This window comes from Mastomys coucha, unplaced genomic scaffold (genome assembly GCF_008632895.1).
Source record: "Mastomys coucha isolate ucsf_1 unplaced genomic scaffold, UCSF_Mcou_1 pScaffold22, whole genome shotgun sequence".
Lineage (NCBI taxonomy): Eukaryota > Metazoa > Chordata > Mammalia > Rodentia > Muridae > Mastomys > Mastomys coucha.
Window position 1 is genome coordinate 167,323,075 of NW_022196905.1, and position 13,126 is coordinate 167,336,200.

The 13,126-nt window shown below is 44.0% G+C and overlaps 1 protein-coding gene and 1 pseudogene across 2 annotated transcripts in view; both read left to right on the forward strand.

Annotated features, from left to right (window-relative positions):
• Kcnu1 (potassium calcium-activated channel subfamily U member 1) overlaps nt 1–13,126 on the forward strand; it is a 98,683-nt gene that overhangs the window by 21,821 nt on the left and 63,736 nt on the right. For both annotated transcript variants that reach the window (XM_031339402.1, XM_031339403.1), the window contains exons 7-9: nt 3,731–3,806; nt 7,303–7,473; nt 9,913–10,004. In XM_031339402.1, coding sequence (XP_031195262.1) covers nt 3,731–3,806; nt 7,303–7,473; nt 9,913–10,004 — 339 coding nt within the window. The remainder of the gene's footprint in view (nt 1–3,730; nt 3,807–7,302; nt 7,474–9,912; nt 10,005–13,126) is intronic.
• LOC116070724 lies at nt 11,213–12,466 on the forward strand (annotated as a pseudogene).

A 13,126-nucleotide genomic window follows, 5' to 3' on the forward strand; every position in this document is an offset into this window, starting at 1 on the left:
GGTGCCTGTCACTCACTCAGCATCTGTGGTCCCTGTCACTCACTCAGCATCTGTGGTGCCTGTCACTCGGCATCTGTGGTCCCTGTCACTCACTCGGCATCTGTGGTCCCTGTCACTCACTCAGCATCTGTGGTCCCTGTCACTCACTCAGCATCTGTGGTCCCTGTCACTCAGCATCTGTGGTGCCTGTGACTCAGCATCTGTGGTCCCTGTCACTCACTCAGCATCTGTTGTCCCTGTCACTCACTCAGCATCTGTGGTGCCTGTCACTCAGCATCTGTAGTGCCTGTCACTCAGCATCTGTGGTGCCTGTCACTCAGCATCTGTGGTGCCTGTCACTCACTCGGCATCTGTGGTGCCTGTCACTCAGCATCTGTGGTGCCTGTCACTCAGCATCTGTGGTCCCTGTCACTCAGCATCTGTGGTGCCTGTCACTCACTCGGCATCTGTGGTGCCTGTCACTCACTCAGCATCTGTGGTCCCTGTCACTCAGCATCTGTGGTGCCTGTCACTCACTTGGCATCTGTGGTGCCTGTCACTTCCTCAGTTGTCATTTAGCACCCTGGCTGACAATGTTGCAGTCATTGTACAGAGACTGCTCATTTTTTGATTTGCAAAGCTACAATAAGTAAGTCGGCTTTGGTTTTAATCCCAGATCTCTCTACCCAAAACAAAACCAAGACGACCAAAACAAAAAGTCGGCCAATACAGAGGCTCTGGTGTTGTACATTCATTCTTGGGAATCACCTCTCTGCGTGTGAGCAGCCGGCAAAGCTGCTCCTAGAAGCTGTGGATTGTTAATTAAGAAAGGATTTCAGGTGACAGAGCCCTGGCTGTCCTGGACTTGACTTTGTAGACTAGGCTGTCCTTGAACTCGAAGAGACCTGCCAGCCGGTGGCTCCCAAGTGCTGGGATTAAAGGCATGAGCCACCACATCTGGCAAAGCTGTGGATTGTTAAACAAGCCCAAATGCCAGAGGTGGAATACCTCCCATAGAGTTCCTGGGATTAGAGACCCCCAAACAGCACAGCCTCTTGTCCTTTTTCTCAGTTGCCCACAAGGAATAGGTGATAAGGCCCAGTAGCTAAAGAGCCGCACATCTTTTTACATAATATGGAGAAATCTGCCTGGGAGGAAGCTCTGTTGGCTAGCTTTCACAGTCCCTCTCTGAAGATGCTGTGCAAGCTAGGTGGTAGAAAAGGCAACCGGGCTTACCCAGGTATGAACTCTACAGACTACAAGACCAACTTGCCAGACAAAGATGGGTGTCTTAGGGTTCTCACTGCTGGGAAGAGACAACATGACCAAAGCAACTCTTATAAAGGATAACATTTATTTGGGGCCGGCTTACAGGTTCAGAGGTTCAGTCCATTGTCATCATGGTGGGAAAACATGGCAGCTTCCAGTCAGGCATGGTGCTGCTGGAGAAGCTGAGAGTTCTACAGGAGGCAACAAACAGGAGAAAACTAGCTTCCAAGCAGCTAGGAGAAGGGTGTTAAAGCCTAACCCCCAAAGTGACACAGTTCCTCCAACAAGGCCAGACCTCCTCATAGTGCCACTTCCTGGGCCAAGCATATTCAAACCACCACACGTGCCCACTTGTGCAGCAATGGCATTGCTGCCGTGGACCTAGCCAACTGCTCTCTGCTTAAATTTGAGACCTGTACCATAGGAGGGAATCTATGCCTGATTCTGTGAATCTGGCTAAAAAAAACCATGCCAAGGAAGATCATATGCACTGAGGAGGGCCAAGGGCACATGGACAGAATGCTATTGTTTAGCTATATTTCATAGTGTAAAGCTGTCTTCTCAGTCCTTACATTTATACTGACAGACAGATGCCACTCTCAGACTTAGAGACACCATCTTTTCTAGTGATTAGTGGTGACTGCAGAGACTCATGGCTGTACAAAGTGATGAAAGGCAATACATGAGTGCTCAGCCCCAAATGAGAAATGTTTTCCATCCCCCTAAGGTTCAGGGAATGTTGTGGAGGAGGAGGTAGAAGGAATGTAAGAGCCAGAGGTACTTTCTTTCTGGTCAAGACATAGCCATTGCAATTGTGAACTCACAGTAGCTATGCATGTGTTCCCTAGGTCTGCAAGAATATGCCCATTGACAATTAGGAGGCATGGAGGGAGGGAGGGAGAGGCTCAGAGGACACCACCCCTCACTGATGAACCATGGGGATAAATTCTGATAAATTCAGGGAGCTGGAGAGTCAGTTGTGTACCCATTGGTGATCACACTAGGTTCCAATGGATAATTCCAATTCACTGTTTTGAAGACAGCTTTAAGCCAGGCAGTGGTGGCACACACATTTAATCCCAGCACTTGAGAGGCAGAGGCAGGCAGATTTCTGAGTTCGAGGCCAGCCTGGTCTATGGAGTGAGTTCTAGGACAGCCAGAGCTATGTAGAGAAACCCAATCTTGAAAAACCAAATTAAAAAAAAAAATAAATAAAAAAGACGGCTTTAGTTAAACTAAGTGGGTTACAAAACAAAAACCAAGAGTCAGGAGTCCGGGAAAGAGACTGGTAGGGTGGGGATTGGCAGGATGATAACTTAGGACTGCAGGAGAGAGTAATCAAAATGCATTTTATACATGTACAGAATTGTGAAAGAAAAAGAGTAATCAATTAAAAAGTCACCTCTTTCCTCCCCCCGCCCCCAAGACAGGGTTTCTCTGTGTAGCCCTGGCTGTCCTGGAACTCACTCTGTAGACCAGGCTGGCCTCGAACTCAGAAATCTCTCTGCCTCTGCCTCCCAATTGCTGGGATTAAAGGCATGTGCCACCACTGCCTGGCAAGAGTCACCTCTTGTCGGCTAGTAAAATAAGAAACCCCTCTTCAGGTTTAGAGGTCTAACAGTTCCTCAGATCCTGAGAGCAGAAGCAGCAGTGAACTGTTGCTTGGAGAAGTAGAGCCATGAGCTTAGGGTGTGGCTCCATGAGAGAGTGCTCACCTACCATATACAAGGTCCCGGGTTCAAACCCAGCATTACATTACAGATAAATAAAAGTAATGTAGCTTAGATATCTTTAAAGATAACAATAAAAGTCTAAACTTTCTCCTTTGAAACATTGCTGCACTCTTACTAGAAATGTCAATTCTAAAGTCTAGGTGCTTCTCAGTGCTATTGATGCCTTGTGAAGAAGTCATGGCTAGAAAGACTACTTTTACATGGCAAATGGCCAGGCCAGAAACTGAAGCTTTTTCAGCTAAACTCTAAGGCTTTCCTTGACTGACCTCAGTCTCTTGGTACTTTTGCTTCAGTTATTCCGGTTTAAGTTCAGCATATGCCCTTGCATCCCTGTAATCTACTCGAATCTTGTACTACAAGTCCACTTCTGGACTCCTGCCATTTTGTTCTGCTACATTAGACGAAGTTATAACCTTACAAATCGATTAACTATTGATCCACATTCATGCCTTTAAAACACCAGGCTGCTGGGTGATATGGTAAAATCTGTAACGTTCGAAGAAATGCACACGACATGGGGTGAGCTTCCAGCTGTGTTTCTCAAGCTCATAACACATACATAAATGATAGAGAGGTCCTGGAACCAATGCAGACTGGAAGGTGAGGGGAGAGCTCCAGGCAGTGCTGTACCTTCCAATCTGTGGGCCCTACCATGAGCAGAAAGCTGAGCCCTGTAGGACTGTGTGTGTGTGTGTTGATGAGGAGCCTGCCTGCAGAGACCTAACAGCTCTTTGTCCTTGTTCTTTTAGCAATTCAGTGAAGCTTTCCAAACTGCTGTCAATAGTTTTCAGTACCTGGTTCACAGCAGCAGGATTCCTTCACCTGGTAAGCAATTGATCACAGTCCCCATGGCATCCGCTACTGTGAGCATCCTCGCAGTCCCCATGGCATCCACTAATGTGAGCATCTTTATAGTCCTCAATGGCACCCACCAGTGTGACCATCCTTTCTTTGAAACAGGAGAGGGACCACGCCAGAGTTTCATCTTCTTATTTTTACTCTTTTGGTTTTACTTTTTAATTCCTACCTTCATTTATCATAATTTTTTTATCTCCTACTATCAAGATAGCTTTGTTTCACCAGGTGGTGGTGGCACATGCCTTTAATCACAGCAATTGGGAGGCAGAGGCAGGTGGATTTCTGAGTTCGAGGCCAGCCTGGTCTACAGAGTGAGTTCCAGGACAGCCAGGGCTACACAGAGAAACCCTGCCTGAAAAACAAAAACAAAAACAAAAACAAAAAACAAAGAAACAAACAAAAAGGTAGCTTTGTTTCCTCTTCCATTATTTCTAAATCTGGTGTCAGTGAAAAATCTCATTAGGTCTAAAGGTGCATGACATATAAAGCATTAGATTTGTTGATAAATCTTCGTGGAGGCTTGAGGATTCTTAGATTTTGAATAACTGTGTAAACATGAAAGGATGAAGAAGCTAGGACTGGGGTGCAGTCCAGTGGTGGAGCACTGGCCTGTTCAAGGCTGTGGATTCATCTCCAGCACTGGGGGTGGGGGTGGGGGTGTAAGGGGGTGGGGGGTGGTACGCTGGAAGGACCCACTCACCAATGGGTAGGAAGCCAATGAGAGAGTTCCAGACTCAGTAAACCTGGATGGTTATTGCGGAGCAGTTGACTTGCTATTGGAAAAGAGAGATTTGGAGCCATCCTCATTCTTCTGGAAATATCCACAGGGAAGGGCTTGTTTCTGCTCTGCAGATTGGGGCACTGTAAGTTTCCTCAATAGAAAGGGTTCTAAGGCTGAAGAAATGGCTCAGTGGTTAAGAGCACTGACTGCTCTTCCGGAGGTCCTGAGTTCAAATCCCAGCAACCACATGGTGGCTCACAACTATCTGTAATGGGATCTGATGCCCTCTTCTGGTGTGTCTGAAGACAGCTACAGTGTACTCATAAATAAAATAAGTCTTTAAAAAAAAAAAAAAGGAAGGGTTCTGGGCTTCACTGCTAGGGGAGATTTGAGTTAACAGAAGTTGGGGGAGAATTGAAGACCATTGTTAAAAGCCTTCAGAACACAAACCTTCAGAGAAACAAAAAGAAAACAGTAAAAGTCCTTTTGACTTGAGAATCTCTCTCAAAATTAACTTAAATGATAACTATAAAAATATATACAGCACGGCTTATTAGGAAAACAGTCAAATACTGAATGCAAACTCGGTTAGAACCTTGGACATTTTTGAAAGCAGCCTCGTCACATGAGTGTTTGGCAAGGAAGGAGATTTTTCTGAAGTGTCACAGTAGATAGGGCAACTCCATCTCCATTGAGAGCACTGGACCAAGGCTCGCGCCCTTTCCAGGGCAGAAGCAACAATTGCTATCCCAGAATTCCAGAGGAAACGCCACTGAGATATCTACTACCTTTACTTCCAATGTTATTTCCAATGAGAAGTTCTCGGGCTCCCCAGGGCCTGAAGGCATCTTTCATTTGGTCTAATTATTTCATTAACTTTTTTTTTTGGTTAGTTGTTATCTCTTATGGAGAATTCATATAAATGTGGATTTCTGGATTCTTTGGGAGAATCTGGTCTGGTCACCCATTCTCTCAAGGTCACCAGGGGTCATAAACAGAATAGCTGTGTAAGGTTGTAGGCCCCGTTCCCTCTGCCACAGGGTACTGATGCGGGGAGTTTGCGCTTACCCCACACCACAGCCAGGGCTGGTGCTAGGCTGAAGGGAAGCACAGAGACACCTCTTGGGGAAGTCTCAGGTGTGTGCCCACTGACTCTCCGGGTCTCGACCTGTGCTACCTTACCAAACTTCCTGGAATGGTTTTAGTCCCACAGTGCTGCTGCCTGGTGCAGGTGCTGACGTACTGGGCGTGTCTCTGAATCTTTGAAGTCTCTTCTTCAACCTTCTAAGCAAGGGAGCAAGCATGCTAGATACCAGGACCTCAAGGAACGGAAGTCTATGGCAGGAATTCATTCAGAGAAATAAGGAGAAACCATCAGAGGAGTGAGAGGATTCTGTCTTGAACCACATTGATTTGGAGAATGTAAACAACAACATTAAAAACAAAACAAGCCGGGCGGTGGTGGTGCACGCCTTTAATCCCAGCACTTGGGAGGCAGAGGCAGGTGGATTTCTGAGTTCGAGGCCAGCCTGGTCTACAGAGTGAGTTCCAGGACAGCCAGGGCTACACAGAGAAACCCTGTCTTGAAAAACCAAAAAAAAAAAAAAACCCAAAAAACCAAAAACAAAAAAACCTAACTCTACAAGCACTTGTCTTTAATTATTTAGCATAAATTCAGCCCACTCTCCATCTACTGATGGTTTTGTGCTTCCATGGTAAGAAGAGGAGCCGAATGAATTTAGGGACCAGCATGAGGCTGTTGGCTTTCTCCCACCATAAACACGAGGGCAGTTCAGAGAGGCTGGGGCAGTGAGAGGGATTTGAAATACGGAGCTAATATGTCCAAAAGGCAGTTAAATATAACTATATATTATAAATGTATATATTTAAATGTGTATTTAAATTAGTTGATATATTACATATATAAATATCTTAAATATAAATATATAAATATGTGCCTGTAAATTATGCATTAGTATGAAAATACAAACAGAAATCTGTATGTATGTAATCACTTTTCTCATTGCCATCGTGAAAGAGTTGACAGGACCCCCGTAAGGAAGATTTATTTTGGCTCCTATTTAAGGGTATAGTCCATCACGGCGAGGAAGTCGTAGAGAGTAAGGCAGCCAGGTGTGTGCACTCCGTAAGAGCAATACATGTACAAGAGCCTGTGCTTAGCTTGCCTTCTCCGTAAGAGCAATACATGTACAAGGGCCTGTGCTTAGCTTGCCTTCTCCGTAAGAGCAATACATGTACAAGGGCCTGTGCTTAGCTTGCCTTCTCCTTTTATTCTGTGTGGGATTCCAATTCACGAGATGGTACCGCCGTGTTCCAATCAATTTGGAAAGTTTATTGTTCCTTAGACGCTAAGGTTGTGGGCTTATGCTCACTGGAACCATGCTCAGCTTCCTTACTGGTTTTCCCCATCTTCTTAAAAATGAAAATGAAGGGTGGTTGCTGGCTCCAGGATGTAGGTCTAGGCCTTCAGAGCATCAGGAGGCACCCGCTCTGTAGGGTGTCCCAAATCTTGATGAATGCCACATGCTGCCAGCAGATGTCAATGCTAATCGTGATGGTGGGAATATGGCTCTCTGGCTCCCACTCGAAGTCCTAGAGCTCTCCCAGTAGTCACAGTCATTTGCTCTTGTCTTTGGCTTGAACTGGGGGAGATTGATGCACTGTTCGCCTTCCTTTGTCTTCTATTCACAGACCTCTCCTTTGCCATCTCTCTTTGGACAGGTGGAAAATTCTGGTGACCCCTGGCTCAATGGAAGAAACTCACAGACTATGTCGTACTTTGAGTCCATTTATCTGGTGACAGCAACAATGTCAACTGTTGGCTTTGGGGATGTGGTGGCCAAGACATCCCTAGGACGGATTTTCATCGTTTTCTTCACCCTTGGGAGTTTGGTGAGGAATATTTTTGTTATCTCTTAAGTATTAAAGAAACATTAAGCACTAAGTTAAAATGGCAAGAAAACAAAACATTCCATGGTGAATGTTGCTTTATTCAGTGTATGTGAAAGTGAAAAGACGCACAAACCACATAGTATCCAGATCGTATACCCTGGGACCTGGAGTGGAGTTGCTTAGTCCATAGGGATAAAAGGGGGTAGAGTCTACTTTAAATCAAGCAAGCCCATCTTCCTCCATATTTGCCTGTCAGACCCAAACCTTCTTCTGAAGAGGATGTGCTTCTGTGCCATCACACATCTCAGATGAGGGACCACTTACTCCACCAGCAATTAGTTCCAGGCAAGCTACAGATCAGTGAGCATTTATTCTTGGTTCAAGAGAGTTCCGAGGGCAAAGGAAGCCTCGCTTCTCATTTTGATCCCTTCAGAACCATAACAGTGGTTTCTTACAACCAATGCTACCTTCAGACAGTTCAGTTGTCACCTTAGTCCCCTCGGTATCATATGAGAGGGATTTTTGTTTCTCTGTTTGTTTGTCTTTTTTTTTTTTTCCAGATAAGGTTCTCTGTGTTATCCTAGCCATTTTGGAACTCATAGATCCGCCTGCCTCTGCCTCCTAATTGCTGGGATTAAAGGTGTGCACCACTATGCCCAGCTACCAGGGTTCTTGTTTTTTTTTTTTTTTTTTTTTTTTTATTATTAGATGCTTTCTTTATTTACATTTCAAGTGTTCTCCTCTTTGCTGGTTTCCCTCTCTGAAAAAACAAAACAAAACAAAACTCTATTCTCTCCCCCCTCTCCCTGCTCACCAACTCACTCTCTCCTGCTTCCTGGCCCTGGCATTCCTCAACACTGGGGCATCGAGCCTTCACAGGACCAAGGGCCTCTCCTCCTCCATTGATGACCAACTAGGCCATCCTCTGCTACATATGCAGCTGCAGCTACCAGGTTTTTGTTTTGTTTTGTTTTCTGCTTTTTTAAAAAAATTACAGTCTAAACAGTGTAAAATCATAATAAGAAAGAAGTTAGAGATTATGAAGTGTAAATGTCACATTTATTATTTTCTCACTTGAAGGAACGAGATGATAGCCATACCTAAGCTGTGCAAACACAACCCAGAACGTTTCTCTCTCCATTCTAACTATCCCTAGGCCTAGGGCTGGAAGCATCTAGCTCCATAAAATTGAATTTTCCAAGATGGCTGATTCAAGTCTGACTTCTCTCAGCTTCTCCCTGAATTGCTCTGCTTGGCCTTATACTAACTTTGGCAATCTGTTCTGATCTTCTGGCTCCTTCTCATTCTCTGGTTCATTCTGTCTTCACCTGTGTCTAGCTTGTTCTCTCTGTAATCTGTCTCAGTAGAACTATTCCAGTAAAACTGTCATGGACACACACACACACACACACACACACACATACACACACACACACATTTTCTCTCCCTGTGCTGCTGGAAAGTACCCTCTCTTTCCTGTACAGTTCTCATGAGAGTTGGGTGTATCCTACCTCTGACTCACTCTGTCAAATCTTTCTCTGATTCATCACTTCGTCTACCCCTCAGATAGATGACACTTTCAAGCATGGCTGCTTCCTTCTACAAACTAACTTTACCTTCACCTTCATTGTTAGGGATTAAATGTGTATACTAAGGGCATGTCTGTATTCTAGCCAGATCGCATAGACCTAGAAGGTCTTTGGATGTGATCCCTTGCCATAGCAGTCATGTTTCTGGATTAAGATTCCTCAACAAGGGGCTGGAGAGATGGCTCAGCAGTTAGGAGCATTGACTGCTCTTCCGGAGGTCCTGAGTTCAAATCCCAGCAACCACATGGTGGCTTGCAATCATCTGTAGTGAGATCTGATGCCCTCTTCTGATGTGTCTGAAGACAGCTACAGTGTACTTACATATAATAAATAATATATCTTTGGGCCAGAGCAAGAAGGAAAAAAATTTCTTTACAATCAAGGGACAAATTCATAGAGTGATTGGCTAATATTTACATTTATCATTTTGAAATCTGAAGGTCATTTGTTAATTGTAATCAAAATCCTAACTCGTAAAAAAAAAACCCTAGAAATATATGGTCTCTTTTTTTCACTGTTATAGACTTCTGCTAGATCAGTGGTTCTCAACCTGTGAGACAAAACCAAACCACTTTGTCAAACCCATATGTCCAAAATATTTTATGTTATGGTTCACAACAGTAGCAAAATTACAGTTATGAAGTAGCAACAAAAATAATTTTGTGTTGGGGGTCCCCACAACATGAGGAACTGTACTAAAGGGTCACAGCATTAGGAAGGTTGAGGACCACAGTGCTAGATGAAAGGCATGTATGCATACTTGTATTGCTCTTTGTAGTCTTACAATTTTGGGAGTATCTTTCAAAATAAAGAGCCCTGAGGATTTTTTTTTTTTTACTTATTATTTTAGATACTATTTGCAAACTACATTCCAGAAATGGTGGAACTCTTTTCTACCAGGAAGAAATACAACACGCCCTATGAAGCTGTGAAAGGAAAGAAGTGAGCACCTTTTCTAGTATAATTTCACCTGTTTAACGCTTTCTTTTGACCATAGATCTCATTCTACACACACACTGCCTGCCATAGTTACCCAAGGAGCTTCATTTACTGAAGAGAATCGGGTTAGAAAGAATACCATACAAACAGGATGTTTCACTAATCCATACAAGTTATCACATAGATCTGTTCATATGAATATTTAATCAACTTATGACATAAATAAGAGAGAGAGAGAGAGAGAGAGAGAGAATGGCAGAATTTTGTAAGCACAGGAGGTAGCAAGTCTATTATGAGTGATAAATAACTATGACAATTTAACAATAAGCAGCTTTCCTAGAAATCTTTATATAATGCAAAGATCATAAGGTTTGGAGGCATGTACTTTTTAAGATGAGGTGAAAAACTACAGAACTGAATACTTGTTTTGTACTCTGGAGTCCTTTGTGTTTGCATTGGGAAAATCTAAAGGATGTATAGACACAACTTATTTAAAACAAGTTTAAGCTAATTGCCCCTCTCTAAGTCTGACAGGAAGATACAATCAGATCTCTCAGAATCTGGGGGTTCAGCCATCCTCAGAAGGGGGAACAAAATACTCAAGGGAGGAAATACAGGGACAAAGTGTGGACCAAAGCCTGAAGGAAAGGCCATCCAGAGACTGTCCCACCTGGGGATCCATCCCATATACAGTCACCAAACCCAGACACTATCTTGGATGCCAAGAAGTGCTTGCTGACAGGAGCCTGATATAGCTGTCTCCTGAGAGGCTCTGCCAGAGCCTGACAAATACAAAGGTAGATGCTCATAGCCAACCATTGGACTGAGCGTGGCATCCCCAATGGAGGAGTTAAAGAAAGGACTAAAGAAGCTGAAGGGGTTTCCATAGGAAGAACAACAATATGAACTAACCCAAAGCTCTTAAGGACTAAACCACTGTCTTAGTCAGGGTTTCTATTCCTGCACAACATCATGACCAAGAAGCAAGTTGGGGAGGAAAGGGTTTATTTGGCTTACTTCCACATGGCTGTTCATCACCAAAGGAAGTCAGGACTGGAACTCAAGCAGGTCAGGAAGCAGGAGCTGATGCAGAGGCCATGGAGGGATGTTCCTTACTGGCTTGCTTCTCCTGGCTTGCTCAGCCTGCTCTCTTATAGAACCCAAGATTTCCAGCCCAAGGATGGTACCATCCACAAGGGGCAATTGAGAAAATGCCCCACAGCTGGTCTCATGTAGGCACTTCCCCAACTGAAACTCCCTTCTCTGTGATAACTCCACCCTGTGTCAAGTTGACACACAAAACCAGCCAGTACAATTGACCCCTTGTCAACTTGACACACAAACACATCACTATTAAACCTCAACCCGTGGACGAAGGGGATAGGCACTTCCGAGAGTCAATTTCGTGGCGGGAAGAACATCTGGGTTGTGTTCTGTGGAGATCAAAACTGGGGCCTCTGCAATGGAGCAGCCTCCGGGGAGGCGGGACTGAGGCCAGTGGAGTGCAGTGGATCAGCGAGTGGATGAGTCCGCAGAGCAGCGCATCAAGGACCTCATTAGCCTGCTGCTCAGGCTGAGAGCTCAGACAAAACAACAGCTCTTAGAATATAAGTCCATGATCAATGCAGATGAAAAAAAAACTCCAGAACAGATCATGCAAGAAAAAGAGATTGAAATTAAAGTTGAAGACCTGGAGAATGAAATTGAAGATGTAAGAAGTAATTTTGAAATGAAAAGTCTTGCACTGAGCAGGATGAAACTTTCAGCTGCACTTCAGAATAACACGGAGACCGTGGGCCCTGAGAGTGGTGTGCTCACTGATGACATGAAGCACATATTAAAGCTACAAAAGTTAATAATGAAGTCACAGGAGGAGTTTACAGAACTGGAGACAAAGCTGCTTGATGTCAGAAAGAAGAGACTACAACTAAAACAAGCTTCAAGAAGTAAGATTTTAGAAATACAAACTGAGAAGAACAAACAGAAAGAGGATGTGGACAAGATGGAGAATTCTGAAATGATAGAGACCATGAAAAAAAAATCTACAGACAGAGATAAAGATCACTACAGTTATTCAACATGCATTCCAGGGCCTTATTTTGGGGAGTAAAACCAACTGTGCAGAGGATCTTGCCCTCAGAGAGACTGTGCTACGGCAGGGGAAGAATCCCACATTTTAAAATTGGCTTTGTGGCCAATCTGTCATTTAAACAGCCGAGTTCATGGGAAATGTAAATAGTGTTTTTGGAACCATTCTGCTGCTTCAGTTTTGGGATTTTGAGTTGATGATATGACACGGAGTCCTTTTTAAATGTGCTCATTAAAGTGACTGGCACGCTCTGCAGGAGTCTGAACATCGAGGCCTTGGAAAGAAGCACCTGGCCCTGCTGCTGCAGAATGTGCACGTCTTTGCAAACATTTTCCTGGTAATCCCTTTTGGAATATGCTTATGTATCTTTGCACTGGTTTGTCAGCCAAAAATTAGAAAAGTGTCCAAAGTGTAAAGTTGTGTTTACTAAGTAAAGTTGTGACTTCTTTTCTCCTTCTCTATTTAGCATGCATTTTACTTTTATAACTTAATAAAAAGGATAAACATTAAAAAATAAGCCTCAACCTTTACTTTCTTATTCATCCCCAAGATCTAAAGTCCCACAGTCTTTACATATTAAAAGTTCAATCCATTTAAAATGTCCAATGTCTTTTAAAATTCAAAGTCTCTTAACTGTGGGCTCCACTAAAATACATTCTTCCTTCAAGAGGGAAAAATATCAGGGCACAGTCACAATCAAAAGCAAAAATCAAACTCCAACCTTCCAATGTCTGGGATCCAACTCACGATCTTCTGGGCTCCTCTAAAGGCTTAACCAGTCACACGTCTCCAGCTATGCCCTTTGCAGCACACAGCTTGTCTTCTGGGATCCAGATGCCTGTACTCCACTGCTGCTGCTGTCCTTGGTGGTCATTCATGGTACTGTCATCACTAAAACACTGTCTTCCGCTGTAACTAGGCTTCACCAATAGCCTCTCGTAGGCTTTCTTCATGGTGGCAAGCCTCAAATCCTTTGCATGACCCCTTCAGTCCTGGGCCATCAATTGCAAACCAATGCTGCCCCTTCACCAATGGC